Raw genomic sequence first — 20628 nt, forward strand, 5'->3', positions numbered from 1 at the left:
CCCTTTGTATTTCTGTCACTACTATTACCTGTGTTTCCTGCATATGTTGATGAGTTGGCTCTTCAAGCAATGACTTTTCTAGAAGCAATTTGGAGTAAGTTTCCTGCAGTCGCCTATTTGCTGATGGCTCAGAAGGAGGCACATTTTTCACTTTAGTAAAGGCTTCTTTTTGTTTCCGGTAGAGCTCCTGTAATCGTTTGTTCTTCTGTTCCGTGGCCTCCTTTTGAGCCTTCTTCTCCTCATTTTGCTTCCTCTTCCTTTCCTCCTGCTGTCTAACAATGTACTGTCGTACCTCATCTGTATCATAGTGACGCTTTTTGGAAATAACAGGGGGATCTTCATTAGCTGTTATTTTGTCAGGTTTTCTTTTTATTGGACTATGACTCCTAGGAGCTTGTATTGATGGTGATGGCTTCTGATTCTGTAACTCTCCCGTCTCTTGCCTTGCAGCCTGAGCTGCTGAATCCAGCTGTAGGTCATCAAGAATTCCACGAATTTCAACAGGTAAAAAGTCCTTATTTAAGGCAGCATTTTCCTCCTGTTTATTATCTGGAAGCAATGGAGCTAATTTCTTTACATTATTTTCTGACCGAGCTCTACTTCTTGAACGTTCTGAGTTTCGTGGAAGATGTCTATGTGAAACATCCAATCTGGGGTCCGATTCTGCTCTTCCAATATGACCCCCTACAAAGTATGAACTGTTACTGATGTATTAAAATTCTGTATTCATTCCTAAGATTTATCACACTAAGGAGAAAATTAGGAATTTCGCTTTATCTTAAACTCAAATTCAAATATCCTATAAAGTCTCCTAAGGAATATTTTAGAAGGAAAGAAAAACAGTAAGAGAAGAATTTCAATACTCTTAGAAACTATACTTCCTTGGCATTTTTAAAAAGTGCATCTTTTAATATTTCTGAAATAAGGACATACCTTGCTGTTGATATGAATATTTATTAATATGAATAGAGAATTACTATTTCTCTCCCATATGCATATTTAATGTTACTATTTCTCTCCCTCACCAAACCCTCAAATAGTTGTTAAGAAACTGACAATGTGGGCTTCCCTGGTGGCGCAGTGGTTGAGAGTCCGCCTGCCGATGCAGAGGACGCGGGTTCATGCCCCAGTCTGGGAAGATCCCACATGCCACGGAGCGGCTGGGCCCGTGAGCCATGGCCGCTGAGCCTGCGCGTCCAGAGCCTGTGCTCCTCAATGGGAGAGGCCACAACAGTGAGAGGCCCGCATACCGCAAAAAAACAAAAAAAAACCTGACAATGTTACAGGCTGCCACAACTCTCCAATGAATAACAGAAAAAATTAAATATATAGAAAAACAATCATTTTATCATCTGAATGTGTGTTGATGTGGCTTAAATTTAGGCTAAGGACGGTGGGAGTTTATTTATAAGCTAGATGAAAGCGAAGAGGAACAAACACAAAATATATATTGACTTCTATATACCAAATTGCATCTCTTACTGAATCCATTCCAGAAGCTCAAATTCAGGCAAATTTTTGCCATTGAAAAGGAAAGCAGGCTTGTAGGTATTTATATTTCATTTCCCAAAATTAGTGTTCATTAGTGAAAAAGTAACTAGTTATTTCAAATGGCACTCAAGATGTTTCAAAAAGAAAACAGCAATGGACTTGAGGGTCAAACTAAAGACCTGTGGATCTAGATCAGATTTTGTCACTCACTGACTGTATACCCTTGAGAAAACTCACTTCTCTCTCAGGGCCTGTTTCCTAATCTGTCAAACAACAAAAAAAATCCAACCTTGTGAATGTCTACCTGTGTTTATGTCTGTGGAGATAAGACAGATTGGACTTGATTCTCTAAAGGTCTAATAAGATTTGATTACATGATGCTTTGCTATTTATTCATAATGACAGCTAAATGTAATTAATATAACACAAACAGAATTCTTAATAAAGATCATCATAACATCTATATATGGAAATTATCCACAGACAAGCCCAATTTCTTCTTTTTTGAGCTACATTCACAATTATAATGCAAAGTCTTAAGAGCATTCTTAAAAGAGTATTTTCACCTCTCAAAGTACTTACACAAGCAACTTTTAATTGCTCTGCTCAACAATTTTAATGGTTGAGTAATTTAATTTACTAATTTAATTACTCACCAGATTTAGTAGTTCTTTCTCTTCCACTTCTGTCACTTGATGCTATTCTTCGCTCTTTTTGCTCTATTCTAGGTGCAGGTCCCAGAATTTTCTTTACTAATTTTTGTCCATCTCGCCAAGAAGATGTACTTATCAGATGACTGCTACCTAAAAAAAAAAAAAAAAAAAAAAAAAGAAATATATATATACTGGATTGAATTTGCAACTTAAATTTTAGCTCTCAGAACATGAATTATGTGAATGTAAACTACACTAATTCTTACATTAAAAAAATATAATGAAGTATTTTTCATGTGATATTAGTTGTCAGGGGCATAGTTTGAAATGAAGCACTGGGACCATTTATAACTTACAAATACTGATCTTGGATTGTATTTATCCAGTTCTGTGGTGGGCTAATTTCCATGTGTGTACTGAGCCAGTGACCAAGACAGAAAGTCATTAAACTGTATTAAAGCTGTATTAAGAGTTTATCTATAGTGAAAGTCCTCTTTTTCTGCCAATGACTACATGAGACTATTCCAGAAAGCCAGAATTCAGAAATAACCACCCAGCATATTTGGAAGCCAACATTTATAAATAGCTACCCAGTATATTTGTGGTTGCTTGCTCTTGATTCAGAAAATTAAGCTGAAATTGAAGAGGAGCCTGCTCTCTCATTTTGCTTAAGAACATAAAGGTATTTTTTTGCAAAATGAAACGAAAGTTTATTTTCTGCAATACCTTCTGTAAATTACAAAGGCAAAATGCTAAACTACAGCATGTAACTTTTCAATATTTAACCAGAGCACTTGTAATAAATATGCATCCTGAAACAAGATAAAAGGCTACACTTTGTCAGGCATCCTAGCCTCCACAGAAATGCACGGGGGCGTGAGGGGGTGGTTTTGTGTTTTCTTAAGTGCTATGAGGGAAAGTCCTTTCACATAAAGTTTCTGTATAAAAAGACTGAGCAATAGACTTAAAACCTTTTAAATGTTTTAGATAGACCGATTAAGGTTAATAACAAGGTACAAAAACATTTCTAAAGTAAATAGCACACCTTTGTAATTCATGTTTTTTAATAATAGATGTTTTCATTAAATGTATACTTCCATTTAAACTTTCAAATGAAACTCTAAATGGCATTTTTTTAAATTATAAATCAATAAAATAGTATCACAGAAAGCTTGGAAAATAGAAGATTAAAAACCACTGCCCTTACTTAAACAAAGTACTAGTATTATTTTGTGTATTTCCTTACAGTAATTTAAAGATCAGTAGTAGGTGATTGTAGCCATTGTATCCATAAAATTTTACCTTTTTCTCTTAGCATCTTATGACAAGAATATTTGTTATTTCTTATAGAAATTATAACTTGAAGTGGCCACACAATACTCCTTCTAACAGAAACATAGTTTAACTATCTACCATTCAATATTTAGGTTACTTCTGATATTATAAAAAATTATACAGTGAACATTTTCATTTATTTTTTTTCTTTCTGTTGGATACATTTCTATTACTTGGATTATTTGATCAAGGAAAATGAGCATTTTGACATTAATACTATTTTTTCTTTTTTTTAGAGAAACTATATCCATTGATATTTCAACAAGCCATAAGTATGATTTTTATAAGAGTGATTTTTATTGTACTTTTACCAGCTTTGGCTATGAATATAAAAGTATTTTCTTCTAATTTAATTAGGTTTAAAGTGCTACTTCATTATTTTCATTTCCATTACATTTCTTATATTGCTTTGCATTTAAACACTTTTACATATTTATTTCAGTTTTTTTTAATGGTTTCTATTTTGTAAATGGTCTTTCACGTCATTTTTTGTTTTTTATGTTACCATCTGTTTTGAAATAATGGTCTGTTAATTTTTTTACAATCTGAAGCTAATAAATGAAACTTTTTTCTCTTGGTAAACAGCTGTATTTATTGAAATATATTTTTATGAAGTTTTATAATGAGGGCAATTTAAAGTGTTGATGATATTTGCTTTTTGAATGTCATTGTTTTATGCATTAAAAAGTAGTGTGTAGTTTTGTTATATATCTGTAAAATAGAATGTGAAATTCCCTGTAATACCATCCCCTTCAAAGGTAATCACTGTTAACTATTTGTTATAGAGCCAGGTTATAAATTCCAGGCAATCTGGATCAAGCCTGAAATGTTAATCACTGTGGAACTAGGGAATTCTCTTTTTCCCCCTTTTTGATTTATTCAGAGTCCAGCCTTATCACTACTAGCATGGACTGCCAGATTTTTCTTGTGCAACATTTATTCTCTTATGAGAATGAGTGAAGGAACTTAGCTACAGTCATAAGCCATCCCTTTGTATATAAAAGTTCACTACATAAAAATCATTACCTTTAATCTGGTTAATTTCTATTAAAAATAATGATAGAAAAAAATTGGAGGGGAGCAGTGTTCAGTATCATGGTGAATATATGGTTTGATGAGTATACACATACATGAAGATTTATCAAACTATACATTCTAAATATGTATAACTTACTCTATGTCAATTATACCTCAATCAAACACACATATACAAAATAATGATACATAAAATGTACTGAATTTTTCCATGTGTCGAATAATGAGAACATTTATTTCCGTGTAGATGCCATTTCACTAATATGTAACTTTAGGATGGGCCTGATATTGAGAAAACCAACCTGTTTTGCATTCTGGACTTGATAACTGTGCTACCTTTTGGACTTTTCGTACTGGCTTGACCACTTTCTTCTCTTTACTTTTCTCAGCAGGTTTTTCTTTCATAGAGCTATCACCTGAAAAGCAGAAACATATATAGCAAATATTATAACGATTGCTACCTATCCACTCATCCTCCCCACCAGTATGAAAAATCTGTATAAAGTATATGATTCAGGCAGAGAGAGAGAAACCTTCACTGATGCTATTTCTTTGACCCAAAGGCTACAATGCCAAGTCCTCTTACAGCAAAGTCTAGAGATCACCATTACTCCACTGTTAGGTTCCAATTCTTTGTTATTTTTTTCAGGAAACCCTTGAGAAATTCACCTCGCTTTCACAAACTAGAAGATGCTGCAACAGTAATGCTTTCCAAGCTAGATCATAGCATTTACAGAATCTCAGAGGTGAGCACTTTCACAGACTCCTTTTCATTTAAAAACTCCTACTTAACTGAGACATTCAAGACCTTCTAGAGTAAAACTTTATAAAATACTCAATATTCCTAAATTAGGCCCTTTTATGATTATGCTAGTGAAATATGTCAAGGTTTTTCACACACACACATAAATTACTCACTAATTTTTAAATTCCAATCTGGGGAAATAAACTGAACATATAAATTTGAAAATTAATCTCAATCACAGATCTGGATAAATGTACTTTAAAATACATATAGAGCTCTGCATTCTGGGCAAAGAAGAAGTAAATGTGAGTCAAAGGCCCTGAGGCAGGAGCATACTTAGTGTCTAAGAAACAGCAAGGAAGCCAGTGTGAATGAAGTGAACAAAGAGAAGAGCAGTAAGAACTAGGGTCAAGAGACATAACCGAGGGCAAGATCATGTAGGGCTTTATAGCTCATTGTAAGAACTTCAGGTTTTACTCAAAAATAAGATAAGAAATTTTTGAGCAAAGGAGTGATATGACCTAAATTAAATTTTAACAAGGTTACTCTCACAGCTGCGATGAAAACAGACCCATTAGAAGAAGGGCAGAAGCAGGGTAACCAGTTAGAAAGCTACTGCAGTAATCCAACCAAGAGACTGATGGTAGAGGGCTTAGACCTAGGTGGTAGGGGAAAGTGGTTATATTTCAGACAATGTTAGATATAAGGTGTGAGAGAAATAGAGTGATCAAGGATGACTCAAGATTTGGGACCTGAACAATTAGAAAGATAAGATTAACTAAAATGGAGAGACTACCACAGGAATAAGTTTAAGGGGTGTACCATGACCCCATTTAGTTAGTTAGCTAGCTCCATTTTTGGATATATTAAGCTTAAGAAATCTATTATGCATCCAGGGGAAGGTGCAGAGTTAGCAGCTGGATATCAATCTGAGTTCAGAGAAGTCTGGCCAGAGACATAAATTTGGGAATCATCAGCAACAGAGCATATTTAAAGTCCTGAGACTAGATGAGCTTGCCGAGTTTGTATATAGATAAACAAAAAATTTAAAAAACAAAAAAGGAAAAAGAAAGGGGTGGAGGAGTAAAGAAGAGAAAAAAAAAAGAAAAGAGAAGCATAGATCCAAGCACTGAGACCAGGACATGCTGATGTTCAGAGATCACAGAGTCGATTAGGAAAAAAACAACTGAAAAGGAGCAGCTAGACTTAGGAGGAAAACTAAACACTTATGGTATCCTAGACAGATGCCAAGTGAAGAATTTCAAGGAAGAAGTGATCAGCAATGATGCTGAGAGATCAAGTAGGATGACAAATGTGAATTAAACATTGGATTTAGCAATGTGGAAGTCATTGATGACCTCGATAACAGCAGTCCACAGACATGTAGGAGCAAAAACCTAACAGAAAGGTTTCAAGAGTAAAACAGAGGAGAAAAATTGGAGACAATGAAGATAAGGCAACTTTCTGAAGTTTTGCTGTAAGTAAAAGAAGAGAAACAAGGTAGTTGCTAAAACGAGTAGGGCCAAAAGAGGGGTTCTTTTATGATGGTTGAGATAACAGCATGTTATCAAACAGTATGTTGATGGGCATGACCTCGTAGAGAGGGAAAACTTGATGGTACAAAAGAAAGAAAACAAGGCTGAAGTAATGTCCTTCAATACACAAGAGGAAATGGAATATAAAACACAAGTAGATGGGTTTGTTTGTTTAAGATAGGAGACCAGGCAGAGTTCACCCACCATATCAAAAGAGAAGGCAGATTATAATCCACAGACCTCTTTAAGAGTTTTTTGATATACATCATTCCACTAGTCTATAATGATACTGTTCTATGAATTATATAGTTATTATTCCTATTTTACAGATGAGAAAACCAAGGAAAAGAGGTTATGTAACATAGATAGTATAAATAGCTAATATGTGGCAGAGCCAGAATTTGAACCCCTGTAAACTGATTCCAAAATCTTTGCTCTTAACTATTATATTTCCTCTCCACATGGGAAAAAAGTTCTGAAAATAGTGTTCCAACAGTAACAGTAGGAAAATTGGACTGGACAGTTAATGCCACAGTATTTATTAGCAAAATCTCCACTGGGGCTTACTAGAAAATTCTCAGGCTTTAGAGTCAGACAGACTTGGTTTTGAACCTTGGCTTCAATTCTTAACTTTATGCAACCTCGGGAAAATTACTCTTTGGGCCTACATTTCCTCAACCGTAAAACATTCAGAAGACTAAGTACCCAGTAGCATCTTGCCCAGAACCATACAAGGTATTCAATAGTAGTAACATTATGAGTATGACCTTCCTATTTCCCTCTTCCAATCTTCCATAAGTTCCTCCTTCCAATCCTCTAACATTATTCCCTTCCTATAATATTCATTTTTCTTCCTGCATTTTGCCTTCATGTTAGTTATCTTATCTGCTGCCTGCCAAATTACTGACCATTTCAAAGACCTCAGAGGTCTAGTAGAAGTGAACTTCAACTAGACTCTACTATGTTTTCTTGCCCAGCTCAGAAAGACCCTTAGTTTAAAAATAGCCTAGTTTCTGCCTCATCAGCTATGTATGCTAATTTTAACCCTGGAGCAGAGCCCAGAGGCTAAAAGAGCCTTACAACCATCACTACTTTAGTATACCATGCAGTTAGAAAAGGGAAATATCTTTAGTTTGGTAACAATTTTATGTTTAAGTATTGCACGTTAGACAGTATGCATGATAAAACACTCAAAACCTAGGAACACTCTACACGTACCTGCAAAGTGAAGTGCTAAGTCACGATACAGTTCTCTACTCATGTTTTGAAACTCAGCCTCCTGCCATACTTTCCCATCAGGTGTTCGAATCTTGGTCTCTGAAGGATTGAAGCCTAATATGTAACCAACAATACAGAACATTCTTATTAAAGTTGCATTAAAAGTTTTGTTTGCTATATTCTTTTATAAGTGAGATAAAATTAATAAACTATAAAATTCACTCTTTTAAAGTGTACAACTCCCTGGTTTTTAGGATATTCAGAAAGTTATACAACTATCACCACTATCTAATTCCAGAGCATTTCATCACCCTGCAAAGTAACCCTGTGCCCATTAGCAGTCACTCCCCACACCATTCCCTCTATTCCCTGGCAGCTACTAATCTATTTTCTATCTTTATGGACTTGCTTGTTCTGGACATTTCATAAAAATAGAATCACACAATATGTGGTCTTTTGTGTCTGGCTTCTTTCACTTAGCATTTTGTTCTCAAAGCTCATCCACCTTATAACACATATAGAAGCTTTATTTATTTTATTGTTGAATGATATTCCATTGTACAGATATACCAACATTTGCTTATCCATTCATCAGCTGATGAAAATTTGGGTTGTTTCTACTTTTCAGCTATTATGAATAATGTTGCTATGAACATTAATGCACGTGTGTGTGTGTGTGTGTGTGTGTGTGTGTGTATGTATATATTTTCAATTCCCTTGGGTATTATACCTAGGAGTGGAATTTCTGGGTCATATAGTAACTATGTTGAACTTTTTGAGGAACTGCCAAACTGCTTTCTAAAGCAGCTGCACCATTTTACATTCTCACTAGCAATGTATGAGGGTTCCAATTTCTCCATATCCTCACCAACACTTGTTATTGTCTGTCTTTTTTATTATAGCCACCCTAGTAGGTGTGAAATGGTATCTCACCATGGTTTTGATTTATGTATCCCTAATAACTAATGATGTTGAGAAGGTTTATAAGCTTTCAAAAGAAGAATGCATCATTAGCTACCACATAATATGTTAACAAATACTGTTTGGAAGAAGTAAGCTTCAGTGAGACAAAGCAATATACATTTGTTCAAAAAGACTAGAAATGGAGATGCACTAAATTAAATGACAAAAAAATGGCAATCATAAATTATGGATATCAGAGCTACAAACTACCCTACTCAAGACTAAAAGAGAGATAATGCTACTCATTCTCCTTTTCTTTGAATACAGGCATTAATTGCTATCATCTGTCTGATTTTGCCTATGGCTGAACAAATGGACAAGCTGCTGTCTACACAGGCAAAATGCAGCCAAAGTGTGGAAAACAGTTCTTTAAAACATACCTGTTCAATTTCTCAACAAACATTACACATGTGCTATTTCCTAGAAATCATTCTAATTTCCTACTTCAAATTTATCACTACTCTTTTAAGAAATATACAGAACTTAGAATGTTATTTTGCAAAAAAATAAAAAAATAAAGTATCGAATATGGATGATTAACCAGAGTAGTAAAAAGATTTATATTTTCAAATGGGCTCCACTTACCAAAGAATCGCCATTAAATATTTTGTAAAATTAAATCAATATAAAGAATGGAGTCAAAAATTGGTAAAAGTACTTTAGAAGTATTAGATAAAATGTACTGGTAAATTAATTACATGTCTAATAAAAAATAATCTATTCAGCTCTTAGGAACAACAGCATAAGCTTTATTTTACCTGACATTTGTAGCATGGGGCACACACAATTATGCCTATAGCTATATAAGGAAAATGTTTATAAACATAGTGTTCAGTCTATTGCAAACCACAGTTTATAACAAGAAAGTGTGGCAATTCCTTGTAAAGCTACCTCCCTCGCAACATTTCTCACCCTCATTCCATCTCTCTATATTCAACCCTATCATTTTTTCTTCTCTCCTCTTTAGGAAACATTTATTTCTATGGGAGCCTTTCTTTATATTTGATCTTTACTAACAAGTTAACTTTAAGAAGCTTTCAATATCTACATCAGTTTCTCTTTCTGTTTCCCAGTTTTTATTTCCATTCTCTTTGTGCACATTTTTTCTTACTAGTTGAATTTACTGAATAGAATAAAAATTATACTGTGCATTTACTTGTGTCCAAGACACTGTACTAAGCTCTAAATAAAATACAGATGACCAAAATACAGATGACCAAAAAGATATGCAAACCACTAAGTATAAGGAAGAATCACATAAACGCCACTGTGTTCACTCCTTCAAACTTTAAACATACACACACAAAAATGTAAAAACAAAGTTTAGAAGGGGTTTCATATGCTAACAACTGTATAAAAAGAGAAAGAGGGGCTTCCCTGGTGGCACAGTGGTTGAGAGTCTGCCTGCCGATACAGGGGAAGTGGGTTTGTGCCCCGGTCCGGGAGGATCCCACATGCCGCAGAGCGGCTAGGCCCGTGAGCCACGGCCACTGAGCCTGCGCATCTGGAGCCTGTGCTCCGCAATGAGAGAGGCCACAATAGTAAGAGGCCCGCGTACTGCCAAAACAAAGAAAAAAAGAGAAAGAAAACACACACACACACCCTCTCCCTCTCATTTGTAAATGAGAAAATTATCTCTGGAATGATACACAAATTGTTAACACAAGTAACCTCCAGAAAGGGGACCAGGTGGTTGGAGCACCAGAGTGATAGAGCTTTTCAATGTACATCCTTTTCATCTTTCGAATTGTGAACCAAGTGAATTTATTATGTATTTGAACAAGTGAAATTAAAATGTTACTTTAGAATACAGTATATTAAGAGGGTTTTAATTTACACCAACAAAAAGTTGGCAGAAAACCAGTTCTTCACCGTTGGAAAAAATAAATCCATTGCTCAGGACACTGGAAACCATATTCTGTTACGATTTCTGAAATGTATACTACATGTCATTAGTTAGCCTCCCAAAAGTTGTATTCATAATATATTTTAATATGAAAATTAACATGTTAAAAATTAGTAAGTAAAAGGAATACACGAAATCCAGTCACAACTCAAAGGAAGTTATACTTAAGATTTTTACTCTGGTTATTTAAGGTTTTCTCTTTTTTAACTTTTAGATTTTTATAAATTATTAAATAAAATATAGATTCAAATCAACCATCTTGACTTTGCCTTAGTGGAATAACTTTTGGAATTTCAGAACTTTGACTTCTAGAATGAACAAACCTTAAAGGTACAATCTGTATTTAATGGGTCTGATATAAGTATAGCCAAAGTTTTGGATAATCACTATCTCAGAACCAACAAGAACATTCTGACCCCACCATTTGCTATGTGCTCTGTCAACAGTGTGGACAATTATTACTACATGGCACACAAACTACTAGAAGGATAAGAAAGAATTTTACTAAGGGAACTACCCACTATTTTATCACAAATTATGTAGAATAAAATGCTAATTATCTATCTTTTATCTAATTCACAATGAATAGCACTAGCAAAACATAATAAACAACACAAAAAACTGGTAATTGCTCAAACTTTATATAGTTAAATTTGTTCTGTTAAAATTAACAGAAGAAACAAATCTTGGCTATATTTTGATCTTAATACATTTATCCAAACTAAAAACTGAACTTGAAAAAATATCCACAAAAGAAAGGCCAGAATGGCAGGAATTTTAAGACAAAAGTCTAACACTGAGTAACCTCATCAATGAATCAACTCTTTATTAAAAATTTTATATGGGTGACCCCGTGAAAATAGTTTCAGGAACAAAAAAATGCAAACTCCTAAAAACCACCATATATAAAAACTTGAGTTGGGCCAAAAACAGATACTCTCTCTGAAAAGCATCTTCTCAGTGGAAATCTGATTTAAATATTGTTTTCTTAAACATGGAGAAAACCCCTGTCAAAATTCGAAGGTTAACGTAACAACAGGGTCCAAATGTCAGTGGCAAAATATTCTATAACCAAGTATTAACTGGCACTGACTGAATTATCTTTCAAACATTACTTTTGAAAGAATTCCTAATAACAATCCAAATACAATGGCAGAATAAGAGCAATATTCTTTCAGTTCTCTGAAAGTTGTGCTAATTTTTATTTTCTCTTTTGTTCAACTTATTAAATGTTCATATAGTGGTTCTCAAACTATAAGAACGTCGAGGGACTTGTTAAAAATTCCAATTCTGGACCCCATCTCCAGAAATTCTGATTTAGATCCAGTGTAGGATCCAAGAATCTGCATTTTTAGCATGCATCCTGAATTAATTTTTTAAGGCATTAGATTTGAGAATCACACCCTGTTCTAAAGATGGTCCTCTCTACTCAAATACATCCAAGGGAGAAAGGGAGACAAGGAGGCAGGAAGACAGAAAAAGACACGAAGACTGATTACCAACCTTTATATGTTGGAGCAGGTGGTGCTGTTGCCACTTTCCTGACCTTTGCTGTCACTGAGCTATCAACATTAACAACCATTACTGGATGCTCAATATGACCCAGATTCTGGCCCTGGTCATTTGTTTCTTCTGAGTGTTCCCACTGTTTCCTAATCCGCTCCTTGAGTTTTTCCAATTTAACATCATGTTGTCGCCGCTTTAGGATATCTAATCTTTGGGAATTACAGGTACTAGTAGAAGACGGAGAAGAATCAGTTAACTGTAACACTTTTGAATCAACATCACGGCCCATGTTACAGACAGAAGCCTTCAAAGTGTTCTCATTTCCTTTTGCTCTATTAGGCTTTTCTTCATCACTTCTCATAGGAGCTGCCATCTTAATCAAACATTCAGAATTTTGCAATGCATCAATTGTTGGTCGATCATTTAAAAATCTAACAACTGTATCATTGACGACAGATGATTGGGAGCTCTCAAAATCACAGCAATGTATATTCCGATCTTCCTGACTGCATATCATCCGGTTCCCACTCTCAGGCTTCTCTTCATTAACATCCACACAATATATATGCTTTGACTCTAAATGGCTGGGACTTATGCTGGACGGTGTACCATGGACTTCCCTGTTATTAAAAAATAATTAGCTTTGAATAAAGAGTACAAAAACCAGTCATACAAACTGAATAGAGAACTCTAAGCTAACATTAGAGACCCCAAAATCCTAGAAGTTCCAGTAAGTTAAAAAAAACCAAAATAACCATTACTACTATTAAAATTCAGGGCTTCCCTGGTGGCGCAGTGGTTGAGAGTCCGCCTGCCGATGCAGGGGACATGGGTTCGTGCCCCAGTCCGGGAAGATCCCACATGCCGCGGAGCGGCTAGGCCCATGAGCCATGGCCGCTGAGCCTGCGCATCCGGAGCCTGTGCTCCACAACAGGAGAGGCCACAACAGTGAGAGGCCCGCATACCGCAAAAAAAAAAAAAAAAAAAATTCAATGCTCAATGCCTCCTGTGTATCAAAGTTTAGATTATGGCAAATAATCTAAATCATAATCTGCATATTATAAAATAAGAAATATGCAAAAGATGCATAGAGAGATTTCCTTAAGAACCCCAGAAAACAGGATTACAATCTGACTTTGCATATTCACTGGACACTATTACCATAATGTACATTTTACTTCTCCATGAAATCTTAAGAACTAGGAAAAAAAGTTCTCAAATTCTGACATTTCATATGTATAACTTCTAAACAATGTACCATATTAGCAAATAGATTGGAAGTTGAAATAAAGCGGAAGTACAGTAAATATTTTCCTCCAAATGAATGTGGTTAGTAAAGTTTAACCTCTCCGAAACACAGACAACTTTTCTGGCAGCTTCAAATTATGTAAAGCATATCTAGAAACACCAAAATAAGCAAAGAAGACTGGACACAGCCAAAGTACATATCACAAAGTCCATGTTCTCTACTCATAAAAACACTAGCAAAAGTATTCCTTCACGAACTATTTTTATTTTACATATCATTCTAATAAGTTATATTTTAGGAACAGAGCAGTTAATTAAAAGGGAGGTTAATGAAGACAAGCCTCAGCAGTAGGAAGAATACATGAAAAACTACCCAACAGGGACTTCCCTGGTGGTGCAGTGGTTAAGAATCTGTCTGCCAATGCAGGAGACACGGGTTCGATCTATGGTCTGGGAAGATCCCACATGCCGCGGAGCAACTAAGCCCATGTGCCACAGCTACTGAGCCTACACTCTAGAGCCCGTGAGCCACAACTACTGAGCCTGAGTGCCACAACTACTGAAGCCCACATGCCCTAGAGCCTGCACACTGCAACTACTGAGCCCGCGCACCACAACTACTGAGCCCATGCTTCGCAACTACTGAAGCCCACACCCTCTAGGGCCTGGATGCTGCAACTACTGAGACCTGCGTGCCTAGAGCCTGTGCTCCGCAACAAGAGAAGACACCGCAATGAGAAGCCTGAGCACCTCAATGAAGAGTAGTCCATGCTCACTGCAACTAGAGAAAGCCCATGCACAGCAACGAAGATCCAACACAGCCAAAAAATAAATAAATAAATAAAAAATTTTTAAAAAGAAAAGAAAAATAAAAACTACCCAGCAAAGTTATAAAAGCAGATAAACAACCATCTGAACCTGCAAGGTCTGAAAGAGTAGCATTTACCACATGTGGCAACTGAGCACTTGAATGTGGTTAGTCCAAACTGAGATGTGCTATAATGTAAATTGCATACCAGATTTAAAGATTTAAAACAAAAAAGAATGTAAAACATCTTTGTGTGTGTGTATGTGACTACTAAAAATCTTTAAATTACATATGTGTGGTTCACATTAATGGTTCCATTGTAAGTACTGATCTAAATGTTTCACGTATAGGCATAAAACTCTAAATGCCACAAGAATTCTTAGAGTCATGACTCTATTACAGCATAATATGGTAATTTTGTATCTACTGTGAGTGCACAGTGTGTGCATTTTTCTAAGGAGATAGTCCACAGTTTTCATCAGATTCTCACTGGGGTCCATGACCCAAAAAACATTAGACACTGTTCTGAATGGCTGACTATTAAACAAGATGGGGGCTGAGAACTGAGTTCTGTAGCTTCTCTCTGTAGAGATCAAGACTAAATTCAATTATTTTCACTATCTTGACCAGACTGCAACAATTCACAGGTCTAAAATTAGCACACGTAGAGAATAAAATAAAGCATAAAATGGTACGTTATCTACCATGCTTCAATCTTAAAAAGAACAACTCACCAAAAAAAAAAAAAAAGTGAAGTAATTTCACACAGTCTTTCAATCACTACTCATTAAATATTCACTATACAGTTCTTTCAACTTTTCTATGAATATGAAAATTTTCATAATAAAATGTTGGAAAAAATATCTAGAATACTTAGTAAATAACAGGCATTAAGATAATGCTTTGAGAATAAGACAGATTTACAGTCTTAGATAAACTAATGTAATGGGTAGATATGGAATCAAAATATAATGCCAACATGAAAGTGCTCTTTCAGAGGAAGAGGAAGCACAGAGGAAGGGTTAAATAAGCTGGAGAATGAACTGGGGTAGAAGCAGATCTGGCAATGTTTCATACAGAAGGTGATAAAAGAAACTGAATAATTCATTTGTAGGAAACATATTTATTACAGTGGCAGTGGTCTGGAGCAAATATTACTACTTCTTCTCCCCAAATATTCCATCTGTAAAAGAACAGAAAGTCAGCATTTCATAATATAAAAGATTTTGCTTTACCTTTTTGGAAAATGAAAAAGGTAATAATACTAGATCCACAGTGCTATGAAAAACTGAGAAAATAAACTATACTCTTACTATAAATACTACAGATTAACTCTATTTGATAATTTTTAAAAAACAAAACAAACAAACAAAAAAACACTAACCTGTAAGAAACCAAAGGTTCACGAAATTCCACACGATTAATTTTCTTTACGTTACTCTCCAGGGTGGTAGCTCTGAGAGGACTACGAGATTTCTCTTTTCGTGATTTAGAAGATTTGGAGGTTGGAGCATTAACCCAAGAATCATCCAGGTATCTACCATCTGAAGAAAAAGGAAATCTATGAGAACATATGATATAAAATACGACTGTCTCTGAATGCGGCTAGTATTTAAGAAAATAACTTAGGTATCTATTATTTCTGAAATCCCTGGTTGGATATTATATAAGTAGATGGGAAAAATTCAGGTTAAATTATTACAGTAACTCAACTTATAGAGAAAGACTATATTCTGAGCAAACAATGTAAAATAAAATTCTACATAAAAAATTCCTTTTTGTCAAAAGTTCTGACTCAAAAAAAAGAAGTATCAGATAAAACCCAAGGCTCACAGATTAATAAAAAAGAATCACAGTATCGGTGGAAAGTACTAACCTGCAGGTTTATTCCACTAATTATGCAACCACAGAATTAAATATATGAAAGGTAACCAAAGAAAATATTTACACTGTGTCTATTTATGATATCTCTAAGACAGAATTTTGATTTTAAACCCCAACAAAAAAATATAAATCTTAAGTCAACTAAATTTCAAAGTGATATACCTGTGAATTTAAAAAAAAAAAAAGACATTATAACCCTAAAGGCTCAAAATCAAATTCTCATTAACAACATATGAAAACTCACTATCAAAGGTGATGCAGTGGTGCTAAGTCCCTGATCAAAAGATGGTGAAAATGTCATCTACAGTCACTGAATACAAGGCTGCTTCATAACTACTCAGTACCAAAGAAAAAAAACCTAAATGCTGATGAGGTATATAGTCTCTGACAAAAGAACAAGGAAATACATGGGACTATAAGAAGAAATTAAGTTGAAATAAAACATCAAAATTCATATTTAATGTATTTATATCTTTGGAATTAACCTCATACATACCTTTTCTACTTATTTTTCTGGTAGCACTTGCAGAAGATTTCTTGGTATCCATGACAGAATCAAACACAGCTGTACTTGTAGGGGCTACTTCCAATTTGTTTTCAATATGTCTCAGCTAAAGTTTAAACACCATCAAAACAAACAGGTTAATCCTATAAATTAACCAGCTACCATCAATTTAATTATTTAAAACTATATTGTCCAACACCTTTCTCCAAAGTAGAAAAAACTTAGGAATGCTTTATTTTAATTAAAAAAAATAGTTTTCCCATTATTTACTACTTAAGCTCTACTAACAACTGGCTCAATGCTGCCCAAATCTGGACAAGAAAATCAAAAAGTCTGTAGAACATCAAGGAGTTTCTATTTGTCCTGTTGACCTATTTTTTTAATCATTGAGTTTTTTAAAAGCAGTAAATTTTCTGACATTGTATGTTGAATATCATTAAGCTACATATTTGTGCATTTCTATATATTTTATGCATTTTACATGCAAAAATGAGGAAAAAACAATTCAGCTAAACTAAAATTTAGGACTATTCAAATAGCCACAACTTTTTTTTTTTTTTTTTTTTTGGCTGCGTTGGTTCTTCATTGCTGCGCGCGGGCTTTCTCTAGTTGAAGCGAGCAGGGGCCACTCTTCGTTGTGGTGCGCGGGCTTCTCACTGCAGTGGCTTCTCTTGTTGCAGAGCACGGGCTCTAGGCTCACGGGTTTCAGTAGTTGTGGCTTGCAGGCTCTAGAGCGCAGGCTCAATAGTTGTGGTGCATGGGCTTAGTTGCTCCGCAGCATGTGGGATCTTCCTAGACGAGGGCTTGAACCCGTGTCCCCTTCATTGGCAGGTGGATTGTTAACCACTGTGCCACCAGGGAAGCCCACCACAATTTTTTATAGTTTTATATCTACAGAATAAGTTTCACAATAAGGACAAAATTCACAAGATAGAATTCAGGTTTCCATACGCTTTACAATTTAAGTCGACTTTTTTTCTTTTTTTTTTAAGTCGACTTTTGATATTACCACCAATGATTTTAAATAGCATTTTCCCCGCACATGCTTACAGGAGAAAACTTGAAAAAAACAGAAAACAGAAAAAAATAAAATTAAAATCATCAAAATTCCACCACACAGAGATAGAAACTTTGTGTAAAATTCTGATTTATCTTCTTTCAGATTTTTGCAGTGCAATGTACTCACAAGATTGGAATAATCCTTTATATATTAATAGTTCTGTATCAGACGTTTTCCCCCATTTATATTATGAACCACTTATCCCTAAAAATTCTTTTTAAAAGCCCAATAATTTTTTTGGAAAACAACTATTAACAGTTCAGCTCTAAATTAGTTTAGCTCTAAATTAAACTGGGGATAGAAACTATTCCTATGTTACAGATGTGCAATACTCATGTAGAAGAGAGAGAATATATATTGATTGCTGTACTCACAGGGCCAAAATTTGACTCTGCATTATGACCAAACCTAGGTTATAGTACCTTTTCCAGATTGATTTTCAAACCAGTTCAAAAGATTAGGGGACAGAAAACACCATATTCAGACAGTAAAGAAATAGATAATTCGAACTCAGGTAGAATACAAAAGAAAACAAACAAAATATATATTAGAAGAGTAATTTGCCTAGAGAGCAGATGAAAAAGAAAAAAGGAAAAGGTCTCTCTTTGAAGAAGCTATGTATCACTTGCCAAATTTGGATTCCTAAACTCCAGACAAGATTGGACAGAACATAAATGAGAACATTTGCCCATAATCATGCTTCTTCAGCAGTGCTAAGAGAACACAGACTGCTATTGCCACAAAAAAAGAGGAGGTAACTCACAGTTCACTCAAGGAAAAGCTGTTCCTTTCATTTCCTGACTCTGAGCCTTTTACATAGACAAAGCCCCACCTTCTAAAATACATTCTATGTTTTAAATCTTCATCTCAACATACCAATTGAGCAAATTTATTAAAGCAGAATAAACAGTACAAATTATCTTAATCTTTTATATGCCATAGTGTTAATGTTTCTGATACTTAGTGTCTTAATTACTGCTTTATTGTCTAATAGTTGTCATTAATGTTCATTTTGTAACATACAGATAACTTCTTACAGAAATGTTTAACCTTATTTTCTTATCAAAAAAGCACTACAGGAAAAAACTGTAATCTATTCAATCGTAACAGGCAATCAATTTTAGATTAGAAAGAAATAAATGGAACCTATAATTACTTACAGCAGCCTTGGTCTGAGAAAGTGCATCCCATGGTGTGGTTATATCTGCTGGGGAATATTGATATTTACTGAATTAGAATCTCTGAAGTGTACCTTGGAATCTGCATTTTAATAGGTCCCAAATGCACTCAAAAGTTTGAGAATCACTTTATTAGGCAGAACTATTCCCCAGCAAGTGCTTTATTATATTGAGCCAAAACATGATTCCTCTCCCATCCTCTAAAGCCGAGCTTCCCAATATAAGGTTTAGTTGTATTAGACACTGATCCCACTAGTCCTTAGGGCAACTGGACTAACACGCCCCCGCCACCTACACTCCATCAGACATCTCTAACAATAAGCAGTACCCTCAGTTTATCCCAGTGAACTGAACAAATACAAAATATAGTATTGTACTGCATTTCATATTATGATATGAAAAGATTGGAAAACTACTCCAGACTTCAATCTACTAGTAGAAACAAGGTAACATCTATTTAGTCTTTCAGATAACAGCCCTTCAAAGAGTTTAAGTCTATATATTTCCCTTGAGTCATCCTTCTCTAGGATAACTATTTTCATCTCCTCCAAATGCCCCTCATGTGACATGATATCCAGATCCCTCACAAACCCAATAATCTTGCTCCAGATATACTCCAGTTTGTCAAAGTCCCTCAAAAAATATCATGCCCTAAATTAAAGTTACCCTCAATGCATCATTTAAAAAAAAAAAAAGAGTTCAATGAGACTACTATTTTTGTTATCTGTGCACTACAGGTCTATAACTATATTGGGAGCTGTATGATATTTATTAACATTAAGTCAGAATTTGTAAGATATTGTATATAACTAATTTTACATATACTGATTCATTTTTAAAAAGAATGTTTTCCCTTACAAAACAGTTTACTATTGGGTGCCTTTGAATATAAGGTATCTTGTATATTTAAAACAAAATTGAATTTTAAAAATTATTTATCCACTTGTTATAAATCAAAGCATATGGATAATTTTCATTTACTGAATAGCCCAGAATTTTAGGCACATGACCTAAACAAATCATTAAGTTCAGTTTCAAAAAAAAAACAAATCATACCTTGAACAGTATCCATGCTTTGAGAGTTCCTTGGATTTGGTAAAGGCACCTCTTTTGATTTGCTGCTCCTCATCCTGCCAATTTACCTGCAATCACATCATCAGCATTCACTGAAAATCAGTATTATAATATTAGTAAAGAAAATGCCCTATCTTGCCTTTCATGAAAGTCAGAAAAGAATTTTGTCATCTCTTAAAGTTATATCTGTATTCTCTTAAGAGTTCCTGATAATCTAACAACTTTATTTTTGCTTGGAAAACTAAAACATTAAAAATTATATCATGGGCTTCCCTGGTGACCCAGTGGTTAGGGATATGCCTGCCAATGCAGGGGACATGGATTCGAGTCCTGGTCCGGGAAGATCCCACACGGCACAGAGCAACTTAGCCCACGTGCCACAACTACTGAGCCTGCACTCTAGAGGTCTCAAGCCACAACTACTGAGCCTGCGTGCCACAACTACTGAAGCCTGCGCACCTAGAGCCTGTACTCCTCAACAAGA

General features: G+C 34.9%; 1 protein-coding gene across 7 annotated transcripts in view; it reads right to left on the minus strand.

The window, feature by feature from the left end:
• CEP350 (centrosomal protein 350) overlaps positions 1–20628 on the minus strand; it is a 136941-nt gene that overhangs the window by 102900 nt on the left and 13413 nt on the right. For 4 of the 7 annotated variants that reach the window (XR_003794335.1, XM_029227708.1, XM_029227705.1 and 1 more), the window contains exons 2-10: positions 20127–20212; positions 19053–19099; positions 16824–16938; positions 15828–15987; positions 12385–13007; positions 8013–8126; positions 4817–4930; positions 2148–2294; positions 29–684 (exon numbers count right to left, since the gene is read on the minus strand). Coding sequence is in view for 6 of the 7 variants with exons in the window: in XM_029227708.1 (XP_029083541.1) it covers positions 29–684; positions 2148–2294; positions 4817–4930; positions 8013–8126; positions 12385–13007; positions 15828–15987; positions 16824–16938; positions 19053–19099; positions 20127–20199 (2049 nt within the window). In the remaining variant the exon portion in view is untranslated. The remainder of the gene's footprint in view (positions 1–28; positions 685–2147; positions 2295–4816; positions 4931–8012; positions 8127–12384; positions 13008–15827; positions 15988–16823; positions 16939–19052; positions 19100–20126; positions 20213–20628) is intronic. The other 3 variants (XM_029227710.1, XM_029227711.1, XM_029227707.1) reach the window with 2 other exon arrangements.

Source organism: Monodon monoceros, unplaced genomic scaffold (genome assembly GCF_005190385.1).
Source record: "Monodon monoceros isolate NGI ecotype Baffin Bay Population unplaced genomic scaffold, NGI_Narwhal_1 Super_Scaffold_18, whole genome shotgun sequence".
In the NCBI taxonomy this organism is placed as follows: Eukaryota; Metazoa; Chordata; class Mammalia; order Artiodactyla; family Monodontidae; genus Monodon; species Monodon monoceros.